This window comes from Cherax quadricarinatus, chromosome 42 (genome assembly GCF_038502225.1).
Source record: "Cherax quadricarinatus isolate ZL_2023a chromosome 42, ASM3850222v1, whole genome shotgun sequence".
In the NCBI taxonomy this organism is placed as follows: domain Eukaryota; kingdom Metazoa; phylum Arthropoda; class Malacostraca; order Decapoda; family Parastacidae; genus Cherax; species Cherax quadricarinatus.
The window spans coordinates 10,754,036-10,776,028 of NC_091333.1; the positions used below are offsets into that span (position 1 = coordinate 10,754,036).

The window sequence follows — 21,993 nt, forward strand, 5'->3', positions numbered from 1 at the left end:
TATGGGGCCACATCACCCTTTAACTTCACCTACACTGATGCCCTCAGTATTGAATGTATTGTCTGTAAGATTTAATAACGCTTGGTGTTCAGCCAAAACGTCTGTGACACCTCTGATTCTTATTATTTGTATCGCACAGGCCTATGCTGCTGACCCTGCGAGTAAACGGCGACTTGCCTCCTGGTGAACCGGAGGTACCGATGACCCTGGACAAGCACAGAGCTGTAGACGCCCTGTCATTTGTCAAGTGTCAGTTCTCATGCAGATGGTCTTTTTTATGCATCCAGTAAGTCAGTTTTATATTTATACTAAACATTTTTGCTAAATATTTTTACTCTTTCAACCTCCTGCCTGTTGAGGCTTTTTTTTTTATTATTATTGATGGACCTTTTCCTCCTGTATTTCTCCATCCTACTTCAGCAAGTCTTCATGCTCCTCCTACTTCTACAAGTCTTCCTGCTCCTCCAACTTCTACATTTTTGTTCCGTTCCTGCTCTTCCACCGCCAGTTCTTCCTCCAGCTCCTACTCATACTCTACTTACTGTTCTTCCTCCAGCTCCTACTCTTACTCTACCTGTTCTTCCTCCAGCTCCTACTCTTACTCTACCTGTTCTTCCTCCAGCTCCTACTCATACTCTACCTACTGTTCTTCCTCCAGCTCCTACTCTTACTCTACCTGTTCTTCCTCCAGCTCCTACTCTTACTCTACCTACTGTTCTTCCTCCAGCTCCTACTCATACTCTACCTACTGTTCTTCCTCCAGCTCCTACTCATACTCTACCTACTGTTCTTCCTCCAGCTCCTACTCTTACTCTACCTACTGTTCTTCCTCCAGCTCCTACTCTTACTCTACCTGTTCTTCCTCCAGCTCCTACTCTTACTCTACCTGTTCTTCCTCCAGCTCCTACTCATACTCTACCTACTGTTCTTCCTCCAGCTCCTACTCATACCTGTTCTCTCCACTCTACTGTTCTTCCTCCAGCTCCTACTCATACTCTCTCCAACTCTCTACCTGTTCTTCCTCCACTCTCTACTCTCCTACTCTTAATCTAACTGTTCTTCCTCCAGCTCCTACTCTTACTCTACCTGTTCTTCCTCCAGCTCCTACTCTTACTCTACCTGTTCTTCCTCCAGCTCCTACTCATACTCTACCTGTTCTTCCTCCAGCTCCTACTCTTACTCTACCTGTTCTTCCTCCAGCTCCTACTCTTACTCTACCTGTTCTTCCTCCAGCTCCTACTCATACTCTACCTGTTCTTCCTCCAGCTCATACTCATACTCTACCTACTGTTCTTCCTCCAGCTCCTACTCTTACTCTACCTGTTCTTCCTCCAGCTCCTACTCATACTCTACATACTGTTCTTCCTCCAGCTCCTACTCATACTCTACCTACTGTTCTTCCTCCAGCTCCTACTCATACTCTACATACCGTTCTTCCTCCAGCTCCTACTCTTACTCTACCTACTGTTCTTCCTCCAGCTCCTACTCATACTCTACATACTGTTCTTCCTCCAGCTCCTACTCATACTCTACCTATTGTTCTTCCTCCAGCTCCTACTCCTACTCTACCTACTGTTCCTCCTCCAGCTCCTACTCTTACTCTACCTGTTCTTCCTCCAGCTCCTACTCTTACTCTACCGACCGTTTTTCCTGCCACTCCTGTTATTTCTAACACTGTTTCTTGTTTTCCCTAGTGTTATTGGTTGCTGCTGCTTCTACAGCAGCCTCGGTACTTCACACACATGCCGCTATGTTCGATAATTCTATGTAACTGTATTTGTGTATACCTCAATAAATTTACTTATTCCCTCTTCTTACGTATCATAAAAATTTCCATTACCTAATGAACACTTTGAATAGCAAGCTACAATGATCTTCTGAATGTGATTATGTAAACCTATCCCAGAAGGGAGGTTCCTTGATACTGGCGAGAGGCTCTTGATTTGAAGAAATGGACCTGGCCTCCCTTTCCTTGGCACGAACCTGATTCCTTCCTATTGTCAAGGTGTTATATGACCCATACACGTTTAGCGCTTACTCCTAAATATTAAAAAAAAAAAAGTTATTCATGTTTAATATAGTGGTACCTTGACTTACGAGTACCCCAACTTACGAATTATGAGCCGTCGCTCGGTCGAGTTTTTGCTTTGAGTTGCAAGCCAAAATCCGAGTTATGACCGAACTTCAGATACGCCGCCACTAATTGGCGGCATATCTGAAGTCAAATCCTACTCTGTACCCAGAGGGATGTCAGGTACTTTGTCCCATCCCACATGCTCTTCCAAGACATAACTGGGAGGATAATACTCCCACACTAATCCTAGATTGTAGCGAGGCACCTCACTACAATCTGGGATTAGTATAAATCTGGGGAAGAGGTTCCCTCCATCTCAACACTCAGTTTCTCTAGAAACATTAAGGTAGGCCTCCATGATATTTACCTGCCTCATAGAGGTTCCGTCAGTAGGTGGAGTACTGATGGTGGTGGGTGGAGTAGTAATGGTGGTGGGTGGAGTAGTGATGTTGGTGGATGGAGTAGTGATGTTGGTGGATGGAGTAGTGATGTTGGTGGATGGAGTAGTGATGTTGGTGGATGGAGTAGTGATGTTGGTGGATGGAGTAGTGATGTTGGTGGATGGAGTAGTGATGTTGGTGGATGGAGTAGTGATGTTGGTGGATGGAGTAGTGATGTTGGTGGATGGAGTAGTGATGTTGGTGGATGGAGTAGTGATGTTGGTGGATGGAGTAGTGATGGTGGTGGATGGAGTAGTGATGGTGGTGGATGGAGTAGTGATGGTGGTGGATGGAGTAGTGATGGTGGTGGATGGAGTAGTGATGGTGGTGGATGGAATAGTGATGGTGGTGGATGGAATAGTGATGGTGGTGGATGGAGTAGTGAGGGTGGTGGATGTAGTAGTGATAATGGTGGGTGGAGTAGATATGGTGGTGGGTGGAGTAGTGAGGGTGGTGGGAGTAGTAGAGATGGTGGTGGGTGGAGTAGCGAAGGTAGCTCTTATTTAAAAACCTGTAACAAAAAAATTGGGGTGTTTTTTGGGGGCTGGAATGGATTAATGGCATTTCAATTAATTTCGATGAGGAAAATTGATTTGATATTCGAGCAAATTGAGTTATGAGCTCGGTCACAGATGAATTAAACTCATAAGTCAAGGTACCACTGTATTTTTATCACTGGATTTTGTGTTTCTGATACTTTGGTAATCTGATATTATTATTATTACAGTATTATATTCAAGAAAAGAGCTGTACCTGTTTCATTAAGTTCTGCAAGGGAAAGGGAAGAGCAGCAGAGTGAGGGTAACCAGGGGTGGTCATTTATTATTATAATAAAAAAGCAGCGCTAAACCACAAGGGCTATACAGCGCTGCAGGGCAGGAAGGAAGCGAGGGTATCAGGTGGCAAAAGGGAGAGGGATAATTAGTAGGTTACGGAGAACAGCGGGGCAGTGGATAGTGCAGGGGTAGGGGGTAGCAAGAGATTGAGGTAGAAAGGGCTGAGGGGAGTGCAAATGGTATTGTCATCAAAGTTTGTGGAGTAAGTCAGTTGTTGTCAAGAAGTCAGTGAGAGAGTCAGGATTAAAGGAGGGTCCATCAGCAAGAAGGGAAGGTAAAGAGAGAGTAGTAGAGCGGAGACAACGTTGGAGGTAAATTGTGCGTTCTTGTTGATAGAGAGGGCAGTCTAACAGAATGTGCCTAACCGATACTGGAACCTGACACGTCTCAGAGAGGAACATTGTGCCTCTCCATGAGATACCCATGAGTAAGACGGGTGTGGCCAATGCGAAGATGGGAGAGAGTAGTCTCCCAACCTCGACACTGATGACAAGAAGACGGCCAGTAACCTATACTCGGTTTAATAGAATGAAGTTTGTTACCGAGTAGATTAGACCAATGTTGTTGCCAACGGGTGTGAAGGTGGGAAGCTATTACAGCAAAATAGTCCTTAAATGGAACACCTCTATATGAAACTGGTAGGTCATGTACTGCTGACTGCGCAGCAGTGTCTGCCTGTTCATTGCCCTGTATGTCAACATGACCAGGGACCCAACAAAAAACAATATCTTTATGCTTGGTAGAGATATGGCGTAGCCAGAGTTGGATATGGAGGACTAGGGGGTGAGGTGTATCAAATTTTCGTATAGCCTGTAGAGCACTAAGGGAGTCTGAGACAACCACAAATGATGACACAGGCATGGATGCAATATGGATAAGTGCTACAAGAATGGCATACAGTTCAGCTGTAAAAATGCTAGCCGAGGATAGTAAATGTCCTCGCACGACACTGTCCGGAAACACTGCTGCGAATCCAACGCCATCTGTGTACACTGCGATGGCATGAGAATGAGAGCGGAAGTGGTCAAGAAAAAGAGAGCGGGAAGCTACCATAGGCAGTTGGGCTTTCGCGCAAGGGAGAAAGAACAGACTCGAACAGCTGGAACTTCCCAGGGGTGGGCAAGGAAAAGTGAGATGCTACATGAACATAGAAAGGTGGTAACTGAGGGGTGGTCAAGGCTAGAATAAAAGCAGCAGAAAGGGGAGGAGAAATTAGGTGTTACCCTGATGCTGGTGAGGGTAATATTTATTTCGCTTGTTTCTTTAAATATACATAAATTATTTTTACATAAATGTTACTCTGCATTTAAACTCTTATTATAATAGACTCAGAAAGGAGTGGGTGGCTGGTAATGACAGCTGTGGATAGAGAAGACATTGTCTTGCCCTGATAGTAACAGGGCAACGAACTCTTTCCATTGTTTCTAAATAGATTGACACAGCGGACTTTTTCCATATTTCTGAAATTGGTTATATTGAAGGTTAAATAACTGTCAACTGTTTAACTTTTACCAAAAAAATATTAAAATTTCATATTTTCTTCATTGCGGACAATTTAAAGTCTTTGTTTTCTATATACCTTTATTGTACAGTATTTGGTGTTTCAGAATATTATAGGGGGTTGATAGTGAAGAACATTTAATAAGAACATAAAATTTAAATATTCCCTGTAATGTCCAAGATAGTGAATGAAAATGTTTTAAAGTGATTTTTTTTTTATTATACAATACGAAAATCAATAATTTTCAACAATGGTGCTGATTATGATTCATGATTGATGATAATGGACTTATCTAATGAATTATTGACAGTCAATTCACTCATAACACGCAATTATAAAAATAATAACAATGCAAGTGCTAAGCCTTGGGATTTATTCGGCACTTCGTAACCCATGTTTTTAAAAAGCTATCATATATAACTTTCAGTAGCTGAACAACTGAACTCCTGTTCAGTAACTTAAAATAGTCTTGACCGAGTACAAAACAAACATTTTTTTTACTCGTGTCAAAAAAAAAAAAAATTAAAATCATTCCTCTACTAAAATACAAAGAAAGTGCTACACAGACTTCTTGGGATTATACTCAATGTTAGAGAAATAAGTATATGTAATTATGTACAAGATATACATATGTTTGGTATATGCAAGAGGGGATGTATCATATATGTGTGGAATATTTTTCTCAAAACACCATGTAGGGGAAAGAGTGAGGGAGACGAGATCAAGTGCCATGTCCTGGATACAGCATCGGGAACTTGGCAAGAGACTTTTGTAAACTTTATTTTATAAAGTGAAACATTAGGTGCATGCTATATACTTTGAAAAGTGTATATAATCATGCTGTACACAAGATATTAACTTGGATTGAGAAAAGCCCTATATAGATCACAATCTATCTGCAATGTACACCTTACAAGAAACACTCAGTTGCTAGTACATGCAGAACTAGAAGCACCATTCAACATCTTAAACAGAATCATTAGTTCTACAATATATGAATGTACAAAAGGAGTTGGTAAGTCACTTTGGAGATTGTAACATCAAATCCGCAGGCGCTCTGAGCTTGCAACACCTGCTGCTTGCCTCACACGAGTCAGTCAGTCAGTCTGTGCCTGCACTGAAGTGTTGATTACCATATAAGACCTCTTCACTAGGACATGAAGTTAGTTCACTACTTTGCATGTCTGGCAGTAGTTATGTTGAGGTTGAAACAACCTGGAATAATCTGTACTACATTCTTACTTTGCTTTAACTACTCCAACCAACCTGAGAAGGAATCTCCTATGACTGATTCCCAAACGAAGCTTTTTTCCCCCCCACTTCACACTTTTGGTAGTCTTTATTGGCCTTCTCTTAAGGACTATAACAGTGCAGTTACTACTTTAAACAACTACATTATCACAAAACTGTATACACACACACACATTCTCCAATACATCAATTTTGTACTGCCCCAACAGTCGCTCAACCTTCAGGAGTCAACAAATAAACTCGCAGAACAGTAAACATATTGAGATGAATTTTTTTATCAACCAGGAGAATTTGAACTGACGAAGTAATTTACATTCTACCATCTGGCTTTGCATGATAGATAACATGATTAATAGCATTACAAAAATAATGAATATTGTTAATTGTGATTATGAATTTTTACATGATATTGGTATGTACTTTCTAAGAACAATGCACAAGAGGTAAATCTTGTCTTAATAAACTTTGTAAACCTTGTTTCAATTAAAAAATTAAATAACAGTAAATGTGAGTACTTGACTCTTCCACCAGCAGAAAAAATGCATAACAGCTAGTGTCTTTGATAACCCAGTCTATAGTTAACTCTCTAGTCCTAAGGCCTGCGTTGAATAAAAATACAGTTTCTTTACTAGTCCCAGTTAGTAGGTTTAAAGTCTATTGACTGCACACGGGTTATCAGTCCCCAGCATTACAGGGATGCTAATTCCCATACCACATCCTACTACCAGTTTCAAGACCATAGGAAATAAGAAAAAAAGATTCACTTACACGTTCATAACACCCCAGTGAGAGGGGAAGTTTATCAACCCTATTGTGAAAAAAGATACTTATGTATAGTTCAAGACATTTATTAGAGGAAACTTTTTACCACAAGTGGCTTCTTTAGTTCTGACACAGAGATAACTAAGAAACGATTATATATAATGGCAGAAGTCAGGTGGAAAGGTGCGAGGGTGGTGGTAGTAGTAGTAGTACTACTACTACTACACTCGTGGCTTTCCACCTTACTTCTGCCACTATATACATATACTCATTTCTTAGTTATCTCTGTATTAAGACTGAGAAAGCCACTCATGGCGAAACGTGTCCTTTAATAAATGTCCTCAACTGTGCGCAAGTCTTTCTCCACATTTTGTCGGTATCACCATACCATTTTTCATTTATCAACCTTGTCATGAATCCTCTTATCAGTCTTGTCATGAAAGCTGCAGAATTTAAGTTCCAGTTAGCCTTGTCATGTTGATACATTAGCCAGTCCTGAAGGCAGGAGGGCTGGCTCTATCTCTAGTTCTACTTCTACCTGTACTGAGGCACATGATCACAAGTGGGCAGAGCAGAATTAAAACTGCTTTATGTTGAGAATTAGTGATATAGTAAAGATGATGATTACATGCAAATATTTTTTCATTCATGACAGGTGATGATAGGAAAAGTTTTTGATGAAGACTTAAAGTACCTTACCATTAATCTCTAATGTCAAAAAAAAGGTACTGCATAAAACAGGAGATTCAACATAAAAAATACAATAACATTCATGTTAATAACTTTATACACACTGAATTAAAAGATATGATAATGACAAATAAACCCGACTACAAAGGAGGTAATGCAAGGAGAATAGCCCATAAGATAATAACACAAGTTATAACTCATAAATTAGACACATGTGCAACACTTGGGGATCTTTACTGTGGAAACATTTTGCCGCACAGTAGCATCATCAGTCTAATACCTGGAGAATGGTGAAGATCAGAAGGAGTTTGACATAATCAGTCCCTCAGGCTGGAGTCGATGTAATCAGCCCATCAAACTTATCAAGACAAATGGACTGTTTACATCGACTCCAGGCTGAGGGACTGATTACCTCAAACTGCTTCTGATCTTCACCATTCTTCTTTGTATTGGATTGATGAAGCCACTGTGTGGCAAAACATTACCACAACAAGTGTTGCACGTGTGTCTAATTTATCAACTTGTCGGTTCTCTGAACCAGTTATCTACACAAGTTATAACTGTTGGTAACTAGAGTGTAGCCCAGGTCACCAGAAGTAGATAATGTCAGTGTAACCACAAATTTTCTACACTATTTGTAAAACAATCGTGTAACATTAACTAGACGTAAATAAGGAAAACAGATCAGTTCTCTTGTACTCAGCACTTCCCAAATTGTAATAAAGTGGATATAGATAGACATATGTATTATATAGTATATATGTGCACTCATATTTATGCATATATACATGCATACATATGCACATGCATGAATGCATGCATATCTATGCATGTACATGTACGCATATATGCATGCATATACATGTACATGTATATGCATGCATGTGTGTGCATATATGCATGCATGTGTATGCATATGTGCATGCATGTGTATGCATATGTGCATGCATATGTACATGCATGTGTATGCATATATGCATGCATGTGTATACATATATGCATGCTTGTGTATGCATATATGCATGCATGTGTATGCATATATGCATGCATATGTATGGATATATGCATGCATGTGTATGCATATATGCATGCATATGTATGGATATATGCATGCATATGTATGGATATATGCATGCATATGTATGGATATATGCATGCATATGTATGGATATATGCATGCATATGTATGGATATATGCATGCATATGTATGGATATATGTATACATGTACACACACACACACACACATATATATATATATATATATATATATATATATATATATATATATACATATATATATATATATATATATATATATATATATATATATAATAGTGAACCATACACTGAGCATATAGGTAATATCTGCAAATAACCTACATTCAGTAGCAGAGAAAAAACAAATACTTTTTAGTTTGCTCGAGTCCCTCATCAGTGGTTGTTAAATGAGTTAGAACGAGGTGCACTGTGTGTACTCACCTATTTGTACTCACCTATTTGTGGTTGCAGGGGTCGAGTCTTAGCTCCTGGCCCCGCCTCTTCACCGGTTGCTACTGGGTGTGTACTCACCTAATTGTGGTTACAGGGGTCGAGACTCAGCTCCTGGCCCCGCCCTGTGTGTGTGTGTGTGTGTGTGTGTGTGTGTGTGTGTGTGTGTGTGTGTGTGTGTATGTATGTATGTATGTATGTATGTATGTATGTATGTATGTATCAACAACACTGTGACTATCCAAGGATTCAAACCCATGTTGTTTTGGCCCACCTCATGGTAAGCGAAAATCACACATGACGCTCCAACCCACAGGACCACCAACCCTAAGATTGCGTGGTCCCATGAGTTAGAGCATCATGTGTGATTTTTGTTCACCATGAGGTGGGCCAAAATGACATGGGTTCGAATCCTTGGCTAGTCAGTGTTGTTGATTAATGCCACTCGTTCGTGGTTACAATAATATATATCTTCCTTCTTTCTTCTTTCAACAAACCAGCCATATCCCACAATGCAGAGTGACCCAAAAAGAAAAACAAAAGTTTCTTTTTTTAAATTTAGTAATATATACAGGAGAAGGTGTTACTAGCACCTTGCAATAATATATATATATATATATATATATATATATATATATATATATATATATATATATATATATATATATATATATATATATATATATATACATATAATCTCCAGCAAGTGTGCATGAGCGTGTTAGATAGGAGTGAATGGAGACGAATGGCATTTGGGACCTGACTAGCTGTTGGAGTGTGAGTAGGGTAATATTTTGTGAAGGGATTCAGGGAAACCAGTTAGCTGGACTTGAGTCTTGGAAATGGGAAGTACAATGCCTGCACCTTAAAAGAGAGGCTTGGGATATTGGTAGTTTGGGAGTGACTATTTAAACTGTTGTATCTGGGCACCTCTGCAAAGACAGTAATTATGTATGAGTGATGGTGAAAGTGTTGAATGATAATGAAAGTTTTTTTCTTTTTGGGTTTTTCCTTCTTTTGGGTCACCCTGCCTTGGTGTGACATGGTCAACGTGTTAAAAAAAAAAATTGTATATATGTAACTAGGTCAGGTACACCATTGAAAGATACACTGCAGAAGGCATGCTGACCCATGTCAAGCAGGTCCTGCTAAAAGCCCATTTAAAATAAATTCCTTTGTGAGCTTTAAAAGAAGGTTGGACAAAAATTAAGGGTGGAATTTTAGTGGGACCTGCTTGGGTCAGTATGCCTTCTGCAGTGTATCTTTCAAGTGCACCTGATCTGGTCACATATACATATATAGATTTTCTTCCAACTTGTTTAACAGCCACTGATGAGGGTCTCCAGCAAACTAAAAATATTTTTTTTCTGTGCTTTTGAATGTGGGCTATTCATATATGTATGTATACATATGTTTATGTAAATACATGTGTATGCATGCACACACTCAACCCCTGCAACCACATGTAGGTACTCATGCACGCAAGCACACATGCACCCGCCCGTGCACACAGAGATGAAGAGTAATAAGGGGGGGTTCCACAAGGATGGCTATTTGGACCAATATTGTTTCTAGTTTTTGTGACTGATATATCAGATGGGATTGAGTCAAATGTATATCTCATTACATACTACTGATATGAGACTAATAAGAATAAAAACAGATGAAGATAGGGAAAAGCTTCAAATGGATTTGGGCAGGCTGAAAGATTGGTCATATAAGTCACTGCTTGAATTCAACCCCAGTAAATGCAAATTATGAAGATTATGGAAGAGTAAGAAGACAAAACACAAAGAATATATTCTGAGGACAGACATTACAAGGCTCACCCACAGAGAAAGACCTAGGGGTGAGCATAGTCTCTGGCATATAACTGGAGTCTTACATCCACTGAATAACCTCTGTAACCAATGCTCATCTGGCAAATCTAAGAGTAGCCTTCATGAATCTCAATCATATTATGGGCTCTTTATATAACATACGGCAGGCCCCTCTTGGAGTTCAAAGTGCCAGCATGGAACCCACACCTTAAAAAGCATATTAAGAAACTGAAGAAAGTATAGAGGTATGCAATGAAGTCAGTTCTAGAGCTAAGGGGTGTGAGCTAAAAGTAGAGGCTTACAGAACAGAACCTAATGGCAGTGAGAGAACCAGGAAGACATAGTTACATACTCAGAGGAATTGATAGGGTAGACAGGGATAGGCTGTTTGTAGCGGGTGCAACATTAATTAAAAATTTCCTAGGGGTGCGTGGCAGAGAAAAAGTTGTGAACCCGAGTTATAGGGATGTCAGGAAGTATTTCTTCAAACTTAGGGTGGTCAAGAAATGGAATGATATCAATGAAGAGGTGATGTAGGAAGGTTTCATTACAGTTTTAAAAGCAGGCATGACAGGAGCCATGAGGCTAGGAAGAAATGAATCTGCAAAATTGATTATTATAATCAAAGAAAGTGCTTCAGGAAAGTTGAAAGGCAGGACCAAGAGCTAAGACTAAACTTCATATACGCAGATACATTGATACATTCACACACTCGCACAATCAAAAGGTCCTTCAAGTACTTTCAACCATATGCTCATCATCAATGAGCTGTATGATCCTTGTAATTTCATCAATGTGCTATATGACTTGTAGTTTCATCAATGTGCTGTATGACCCCTTGTAGGTTCATCATTGAGCTGTATAACTCTTGTAGGTTCATCATTGAGCTGTATGGTCCTTATAGATTCAGCACTTCATTTTGATTATAATATCATAAACTATACCACAGGTGGGGTTTGAACCTGCGGTTTGTTTGCAATTGTGTCATTATGATTTTGTGAGTCATATCATCATCACCATCAGTGAGGCAAAAATGAAAATGCACAGCTGAAGGAGTCATCAGCAACACACGCGTGATGTCATGGATTTAAAATGCTAGAAATTTCATCAATGTTTTAACATCAGTTGATTGGAATTTCTCATGCATAAGGCAAACTTTTACAATTTAAATATTATACATAATCAAAGTGGTGATAGTTTAATAGTCAAAATATAAGTGTCTCCTGAGAAGAGGTCATAAAAAGATGACCCATTCAAGTTTCCAGCATCCATTGGCCTGCTGGAGCTAGGTTTTACACCCTAATTCACAAAACTAAAAATCAAGACATACTTTGAATGAAACATCCATAATTTGTAACCAATGAATTAAAATCCAAGCAAGGATTAAACTTACAACTTGTGTAATACACTGAAGGAAACAATAGAAAACTTTTAACTAGGGCTTACGAATTCAATTCATAATGACTGGAACATTTAAAGAATAAATTAATATATTCACAAGACAAATTAAGCAAAATGTATATCTTTTGATATATATGAAGAAAATCATGATGGCCTTTGGTACCACCAATATATCTCGAAATCTTGCGAAATTTCTGTAGACTTTGAGATATGAGCGAAATGAACCAAAAATATCCAGGAGACAAGTCTAATGTCTTTTCCCATCTTTATTCAAACATGATTTCAACACCAGTACAGTAATTCTTTCTATGAAATTATATGCAAATAAAAGAAACTTTGTTGAAGGACAGTTTACTCGGCATAAGCCAGTGCTTAAATGGTAAAAAAAAAAAGGCACTAAAAATCTCCTCAATTTTTATACAGCACTGCTGTGCAAGCCTCATCGTCAATGTTATAAAAAATCTGATAAATTTTTATACAACATTGCTGTGTGATCATCATTGATGTCTTAAAAAAATCTGATCCATCTTTTCACAATATTGCTGTGCGATCTTCAGCTCCGATATCTTAATCATTTGGCACAAATTATATGACTCTTAATCTAGGCAGGGAATTCTATAAATACAGCCTCTTAAGTGAAAATGGTGCAATTTTTTTTATAGGCAATAATACAAGTGCTCGCATTCTTCAACACCGAATAAAAATTTTAATGACAAGAAAATGCCAAGCCACTGACATCCCAACATTCCTCAAATCCCTTCAGATATGCACTCAACCCATATATGTACTGTACTTCTAATATTGCCTCACTCTCTGATGACTGGTCAAAAAGAACTTAAGAGGACCTTTATATAACATATGGCAAGCCCCTCATGGAGCTCAAAGCACCAGCATGGAACCCACACCTGAAAAAGCATATTAAGAAGCTAAAGAAAGTATAGAGGTATACAATTAAGTCAGTTCCAGAGCTAAGGGGTGTGAGCTACAAGTAGAGGCTTACAGAATAGAACCTAATGGCACAGAACTTAATGGCTTATCCTGCATAACTGATATCATCTGCTTCTGTTATTATCTTTTATGCACATTCATACATACATCTATTCACACATACATACATATGCACACAAGTAAAATAAACAGTGAAAAAAATAGTGAAATTTCAAGAGCTTTCATGACTTGTCACATTATCTCACATTGATAATGTGACAAATCACAAAAGTGCTTGGGATTTAACAATTTTTTCATTGTGGTTATTTTGAATATTGTGATATCACCTGATGACTGATCTTATTACATACATACATATTATAATATATATTTTTTAGTTTATCAATTACAGAATATGTTAAGAACTTTGGAAAGAACTGGAAGGTGGAAAGATTATTACTATATAATATTGACATTTTACTAAATATGATAATTATAGGTATGGAAGTCCATGAATTTGTAAGTATCCTGCCTACCACTTGTATTATAACTGACAAAAGGAAGAAGTTCTCACTGCATTCGACAGTCTTGAGTTCAGAGTACCATCACTATTATTGTCATTATTTGTGCTGTTGACATGCCCACAAAGGTTCCGATTACGACCTAAATATATCAAAGCGCAGTCCTGATAATCCAGGCACATGTATTGATACAATTTCAATTACTTTATTTCAACACTCAAACAGGCACAACAAAAATTTGCAGCAACAATTCCTCCTAGGGACTATGTACAATTAATTGGATTTATATTTTGTTAAAACACCACAAATTTGAGTATGCATGGGTTTTAATTGCCATAAGGTAGTATAATATGCTATTTACAGATCGATTTACAGTATGTTCACTTCCTCAGATTTTGTAGATAGGGATGCAACAGATGATCTGAAAAAAAAAAATATATGAAAAAAATGCACATGTCATTTATTGTAACAGCAATAAAGTGGCCAGCATTATGCCACTAAAGTTGACGATATTTATTTCCTTCCTCTTTTATTTTTTTTATTTACCTCCCCCCCTTTTTTTTAAATTTTCATTCTTTCGTAGCCAAATTTTTTTCTCTATTTTGTTCTCCCTATGCTTACAGCTCCATCTAGTCTCCTTAACATTTCAGTCCTCTTTCTCTTTTCACCTTGCTTTTGATTCACTACCCATTATGTCTGTGTCTTGTTATCCCATTTCTTCTTTCTTTTTTTTTTTTATCTTGTTCTTTTCTTAATCTCCTATCCAAAACTCATTCTCTCCTCTTTCATTAAATTTTTCCCATTCTTTACAATATCAACAGTAGATCACCAATTATCAAACAACTGGTTATTCAGTTTCTAACATAATCTGGCAGTCTTGTTCAATTCAAATAGTACAGATAATGAAAAAAAATGTATGCAAAACAAAAGGGACTACAGTGGTACTTAGAGTTATAAACTTAATTCGTTCCAGTGCCGATACCGAACAAATTTGTTCCCATAAGGAATAATGTAAATTAGATTAGTCCATTTCAGACCCCCAAAATACGCTTAAAAAAAGCACTTATATAACTGTTCGAGTTGGGAGCTGTTCGAAACTCTAGGTACCACTGTACAAAATTATGCAAACCAATTCTGGGAATCAGAGTTCAGATAACCAATGATCTGTGTATATTCTGCATTTATATTTACATTATTTTCCATTAACAGTATTTCCCCCCATACTATACAAGGTCAAATCCTTCACTGACGAACCTTGATGTGGCGTGCTTGAGACCTGAAGAAGACTCTTGGCTGCTGACCGAAGGAGAGGACCTGCTGCCCTTCTTAAGAACCCGCTCAAGGTAGGCAGCCGGAGCCCACCCCTCATAGGGAGTCCCGGAGACTCGCACGTACCACCAGCCAGCGCATCCCACTTTGATCAAGTCAACATAATCCCCTTCTCGCAGGCTAACCTCTGATCCACCCATGGCATTGTAGTCAGCTAATACCAGGAACCTTGACGATGTGTACTGAGAAAAAGTCTTCATTAACTAATATTAGGGTGTAAAGTGTAACCTTCCACATTTTAAAGAAACTAAACCAGCTTATTAGCATATGAAAATAGAATAGAAGAAAGGATCAAGCTTTAAGCAATTTCAGATTAATGCTTATTTATTATGTTAGAGGATTCTCATCATTTTCTAATACTTTCGTGATATTGTGATATTCTCATTTTATTATTTTTACTTTTAACACTGTCATAATTTTTAGCTCAACACTTCTCATAAATTTCCCAAAATTATTTGAAATATGATGTAACTTCCCTTCTCTATACATAAACAGTACAATATTTGTTTTATGATTTTCCTTTCATTTTTACAATCTTCATTTTATGCATTTTCTATAAGAACAATTTTAATATTTTACTCACAATTTACTTTTTTTTAACATGCTGGCCGCCTCCCACCGAGGCAGGATGGCCCAAAAAAGATTACTTTCACCATCATTCACATTTAAAATAAGAAAACCTTTAATATTTACATACCTATATTTAAAAAAAGGGCTAACACTGTAAAAATACACAGATATCTACCAACATCGTATCATTATATTAATCACCTCAGTGCTCTCCGAAAAAGTTTCCTGATCTTCCTCCTCATCTGAGGCTGAGTAATCTGATGACCAGCTTTCCTCTTCCTCTTCCGGGGCATCACCAAGGGTAGCATCTACCGATCTCATCATACGTGAAGAGCGACGCCCACTCTCCTTGCTGCTCTCCCCTTGCCGACCCTCAGAACTGCTAGAGCTGATAGAACCACCGCTGCCACTCATCCCGTTCCCAGCCATATCCCATGATGCTGTTTGTCTCAGAGCTCTATAGATACAAATACAAATTTTTATGTGGTACAAAAATAATGTAATTTACATGTAATAAAACATTATTAGGCACAAAAAGCCACTAGTATGCAATACATTTCGGGCAAACTAATCCTAATGCTTAAAGACTACTGGAAAAAATAGACTATTAGGTAGGATTTTTTATGCAGTTAACTACAATCATATGTACAATAAGAAAGGTAGTTAATGAACAAATGTTAGTTTTAAAAGTATGATTTATTATTTCAAACTGATTCAATGATCTTCTGTTTTGTGGATAATCACAAGACAAATTGTATATGTATTTATTAATGTAACTTAGGGAGTAACTCATTACAGTATTTAATATTCATCATATGCTATAAAATCAAAACATTATACTCAAAATGGTTCAATAATTCATAAAATCACTTGCCTATGCTGAGTCGTGGGTGACAGAGGGGGGATTCTGATGCCATTCAGACTTGCACCCTTCTGAATCCTTGAGGAATACTGCTTAATATTCTCGCCTTTCAGGTACTCAAATTGGTCGAGTAGAACTCGTTTAATTTCTTTCACCCACGTTTCCTTTACTTCGACAGATGGCGCAAGGATAATGTGAACTTCCTGTCTTCCTTGGAGCCACACCTCAAACTTCCGTACATCACCCTTATTGCCACGCACGCTCTCCGTTAGCCCTACTTGTGACATCTATTATTTGGGAAAGAAAAGAAGTTTTATTTCTTTCATAGCTTATTCATATCTTACCATATTAGCCTTACTAATATCAATTAATATATCAGGAATCTTTCAGTAAAATATGTAAAAGAATCTAATGAGAGATTTAAATAATTTATTTATTATTAACACACTGGCCGATTCCCACCAAGGCAGGGTGGCCCGAAAAAGAAAAACTTCACCATCATTCACTCCATCACTGTCTTGCCAGAAGGGTGCTTTACACTACAGTTTTTAAACTGCAACATTAACACCCCTCCTTCAGAGTGCAGGCACTGTACTTCCCATCTCCAGGACTCAAGTCCGGCCTGCCGGTTTCCCTGAATCCCTTCATAAATGTTACTTTGCTCACACTCCAACAGCATGTCAAGTATTAAAAACCATTTGTCTCCATTCACTCCTATCAAACATGCTCACGCATGCCTGCTGGAAGTCCAAGCCCCTCACGCACAAAACCTCCTTTACCCCCTAACTCCAACCTTTCCTAGGCTGACCCCTACCCCGCCTTCCTTCCACTACAGACTGATACACTCTTGAAGTCATCCTGTTTCGCTCCATTCTCTCTACATGTCCAAACCACCTCAACAACCCTTCCTCAGCCCTCTGGACAACAGTTTTGGTAATCCCGTACCTCCTCCTAACTTCCAAACTACGAATTCTCTGCATTACATTCACACCACACATTGCTCTCAGAAATGACATCTCCACTGCCTCCAGCCTTCTCCTCGCTGCAACATTCATCACCCATGCTTCACACCCATAAAAGAGCATTGGTAAAACTATACTCTCATACATTCCCCTCTTTGCCTCCAAGGACAAAGGTCTTTGTCTCCACAGACTCCTAAGTGCACTGCTCACCCTTTTCCCCTCATCAATTCTATGATTCACCTCATCTTTCATAGACCCATCCGCTGACACGTCCACTCCCAAATATCTGAATACATTCACCACCTTTAAATAAATCCTTTTATAATGTTAAAATCTAACTGGATATAATTACCAAAAAGAAACCACTGGCCACTATACCTTAAGAGCATTTTTGAAGTGATATGTAGCACGATCTGTGTCTTTTCCAGCCCTTTTAGTGAAGAGTAACACCTTCTCATAGAGGAAAATGTGTCTCTGAGCAGGTTTGAGCCGCAACTCTCTCAGTCCTTTCTTACTTTCATTCCACACACTGAAAGGTCCCTGCATGAGCAACTTACCAAGGTCTGCCAAGTTACCCTGGAATAAAATGCAAGACGTCAGGCTTAGAGACAACTTGATTCACTCTATTTTTGCTTGGAGTTGAAAAATGCATTTGACTTCAATAAAGCTTCACCTTGAAAATGTGTGCCTTCATGTTTATGAAGGGCCCTTGGTCCAAGAAATAAGAGCTACTCTCCCTTTCCCTTCAATGGGTCATACCCAATTGCTTCCCATGCCATGAAAGGCTGTTTGGCCCCTAGGGGTTTAATGCTTTCCCATGATAATTTCAGTAATTTAATAGCTTTCTAACTGCTTGCTCTTTGGGAAATTCCCACCTTCAACATAAGCATATTATCATCTTTTATTTGAAACTGACTTCAGCAAACTTTAACTTTCCTTCTTAGCCCAAGATTCACAAAATTGTAATAACACAATTGCAAGCAAATCGCAGAATGGGTGGGACTTGAACTCACTTGCCATGGGTTCAAGACCCACCTGCTTCGTGGCTCATCATAGCACACGTTAAACCTTCATACTTCAATTCCTTGACATCAGCACCCTTCCATCACACATTACTGTATGACATGTATAGATTTAGTGCACTGTTTGCAAATAATAATAATAATGTCGAGATTAATCATGACTTTTCAAAAATGATAACTGAAGGCAAATGTCACACCTTGGATTATTATGTACTGGAATGTGATAAAATTAATGAATTCAGAGACAACTCACTCATGCTCAAGAATTTAATGCACAGTGGCATTTTACCAACCATTCTGGAAAAATACTCTAACTTTGCCCACTGTAAATAATGCATAACCCCTTAAACTTTTTACAAGCATATTTTACTAAAATTATCATAAGGTAATATTTTTGTGACTTAATTCATATCTTCATAAACAACTCATGATTGTAACCAAATAGAAACATGTAAATAGTTCATTACTAAGTGCTGTAATTTGCTTAGCTATCAAAACTTTGCAGCTAAGTTCCTGGACCCATTATGTGCCTCTGTAATCTTGTAACTACTGCCCACACCATGGGTACGGGATGCATAATGAAGATATATTAAACTACCATGCAAGCATAATGAAAAGCTCATCAAAGAAACCAATACTGACTTTACTTTTACTTTCCCTTCAGCACTCCTCACCACCCTTACTGATTCTACCTCTGGCATATTCTTCACCTTCGTTAGTCTCTGACCTGACATAGTACATCTTTGGCACATCCTACCCTGCAGTGCTGTATGACCCTGGCGAGTTTAGCACTGAGTTCTGATTATAATAATAATAAAAAGAACTTACTGGGAAGCCCACAATGGCAACCTGATGCATGGAGTCATTGAGGCACTTGAGAACCGTGAGCATTGTGTCAACCGCTTCCTGGAGTTCCCGCCGCCCTTGACTACCCTCCACACATTTCAGCAAATCCTATAAAACGAAATAGTAAGTTAAAATTATAAGTACATAAAATACTTTACCTTATATCCACAGAAAATATAAAACATATGTGATGACAAATATAGCTAAGAGAACTCCTCCGATGAATTTAGACAACCAAAAATACAAATATGCAATTTCTTTTCTGCAGTATACAGATAATGTAGTTTTCATGTAATAAAATATTGTTAGGCACAAAAAGCCACTAACAAGCATTTTGGGCAGACTAATTGTATTGCTTAAAGACTAATGACGTGTTTCTAGTCCTTAAGTAAAGTCTTGAAGAAATTACAGAACATTAATGTGGTCTTGAGGGAATATTGGAGGTTCTCACAGTGTATAGTCTGATATTTCCAATTTCCTCCATCCTCTTATTCTTTAGAATTTACTAAATACAGTGTGGATGGATAAAAAAATATTCAACAGTACACTCATTGTTCATGTCCTCACACTCTTCAAAAGCTAAGTATGAGCCTAATAATAAGTCCCTTGAGCAGAAATATGGGCAGACCATATATGAACTTCTCAATAACGATGATGTAGTGCCTGTTAGTTATTGAAAAACTAAGAATTTTAGTAGTAAGATAAGACTTAGTACAAAAATAAACAGTAGATCACGTGTATTAGCATAATAGAAAAAACTGCAAAAAAATCTGAAACCGACCACAATGCATATTCAAGAAAGCCACATTCTGCCCACATTCCACATGTAGAATACCCAGGCTCTAGATGAATGCTGGTAAACATTCATGCATTCATAGTACAGTATTACATTTAATGTATTACATTTAATGTCTTTCACTGCTTGTTTTAATATCCACACAGTTTCTTTAATTTGTATGATTACTGATTTCCAAACATTTTTTCTTCCTTACCCCTAAAGGGAGACTTCTTTCCATGACTGGGGTATTACAGTTCTTATCGTTGCCTTCAGCTGCTCAACAAATACATTTGACAAAGAAAGTTACACTGTACAGAACAAAGAAAACAAATCAAGTCAAAGGGACCGCCTAACCTTCAGAAGGAGTTGGTACTTTGTGATACGCTGCACAGGCTTCAGAAGGTAGGCACCAAGAGGTAGCTTGTGGTGAAGACGCCGCTGACATTCCTTGAAGAACGGGTTACTGTCGCATACCTGCCGTCGCAGCTCTTCACTCTGGGGCTTGTTTTGGCAGTACAGTGAGTACAGCCGATGGAATGAATCTTTCTGCAATGCAGAAAATACAGTATACAGCAGGGCCCTGCTTTACAGAGCTTTGCCTTACATCATTCCACTAATATGGCGATTTCAGACTATGACCAAAACTTGCTATACGGCAACCCATCTTTCTTATACGGCGTGTCCCACCCCACATCTCTCTATTATGTCTGGAAACTTTCCAAAATTTCAAGTGTTTTAAAGTTATTGCATATTTTATATGTACTCTGATAATTATACTTGTGTGTACCTGTACCTAAATATACTTAGACAATGTGCTGGTATGCAGGTACACATTAAAATCACTAAGAGTCTCTCTACTCTTGACGCCATAATAATGATAATCTCTTGGGCACATTAAATGTTGTATATTATGTTAATATAGACATTTCCATTAATCCATCTATGACATTTTTTTCAAAATTATATAATAAAAATGCTACATAACATATAAACATGATAAATTCACCCCACAGTAGAATAAATTAACAAATATGAGATGTGGTAGCCAGGCAACTTGTAGGAAGGATGGCAAGAAAAACATTTTCTCTAGTCCAACATTTGAGAAAATGTGTACGCTATAATATTACTGGGGGTAACTAGAAAATTATTCCTTTCGTATGCCTTCACTCAGAGTGTCACTTCTTCTAAAAATGGTGTTACATGAGAATGGGAGTGTTCCTCTTTATTTATTCTATTGTATCAACATGGAGCCTAGGTAGTAGGTTGGTAGACAGCAACCACCCAGGGAGGTACTACCGTCCTGCCAAGTGAGCGTAAAACGGAAACCTGTAATTGTTTTACATGATGGTAGGATTGCTGGTGTCTTTTTTCTGTCTCATACACATGCAAGATTTCAGGTATGTCTTAATACTTCTTCTTACACTTAGGTCACACTACACATACATGTACAAGCATATATATATATATATACAGTGGACCCCCGCATAACGATCACCTCCGAATGCGACCAATTATGTAAGTGTATTTATGTAAGTGCGTTTGTACGTGTATGTTTGGGGGTCTGAAATGGACTAATCTACTTCACAATATTCCTTATGGGAACAAATTCGGTCAGTACTGGCACCTGAACATACTTCTGGAGTGAAAAAATATCGTTAACCGGGGGTCCACTGTATACATGTGTACACATACCCCTCTGGGTTTTCTTCTATTTTCTTACTAGTTCTTGTTCTTGTTTATTTCCTGTTATCTCCATGGGGAAGTGGATCAGAATTCTTCCTCCATAAGCCATGCATGTTGTAGGAGGTGACTAAAATGCCAGGAGCAAGGGGCTAGTAACCCCTTCTCCTGTATATATTACTATATGTAAAAGGAGAAACTTTTGTTTTTCCTTTTGGGCCACCCCGCTTC

The 21,993-nt window shown here is 38.3% G+C and overlaps 1 protein-coding gene and 1 long non-coding RNA gene across 11 annotated transcripts in view; one reads left to right on the forward strand and one right to left on the reverse strand.

The window, feature by feature from the left end:
* Positions 1-15,085, forward strand: part of LOC128695632 (uncharacterized) — a 39,366-nt gene extending 24,281 nt beyond the window's left edge. Inside the window, exons 2-3 of the long non-coding RNA XR_011393074.1 lie at positions 140-286; positions 14,946-15,085. This is a non-coding gene — a long non-coding RNA (uncharacterized lncRNA). The remainder of the gene's footprint in view (positions 1-139; positions 287-14,945) is intronic.
* LOC128695631 (guanine nucleotide exchange factor DBS) overlaps positions 14,022-21,993 on the reverse strand; it is a 773,026-nt gene continuing 765,054 nt past the window's right edge. For 8 of the 10 annotated variants that reach the window (XM_070093289.1, XM_070093288.1, XM_053786362.2 and 5 more), the window contains 7 exons: positions 20,437-20,628; positions 19,287-19,412; positions 17,815-18,012; positions 16,487-16,761; positions 15,814-16,069; positions 14,968-15,236; positions 14,022-14,134 (listed from right to left, as the gene is read on the reverse strand). In XM_070093289.1, coding sequence (XP_069949390.1) covers positions 14,083-14,134; positions 14,968-15,236; positions 15,814-16,069; positions 16,487-16,761; positions 17,815-18,012; positions 19,287-19,412; positions 20,437-20,628 — 1,368 coding nt within the window. In that variant the 3' untranslated portion in view covers positions 14,022-14,082. The remainder of the gene's footprint in view (positions 14,135-14,967; positions 15,237-15,813; positions 16,070-16,486; positions 16,762-17,814; positions 18,013-19,286; positions 19,413-20,436; positions 20,629-21,993) is intronic. The other 2 variants (XM_053786359.2, XM_053786365.2) reach the window with 1 other exon arrangement.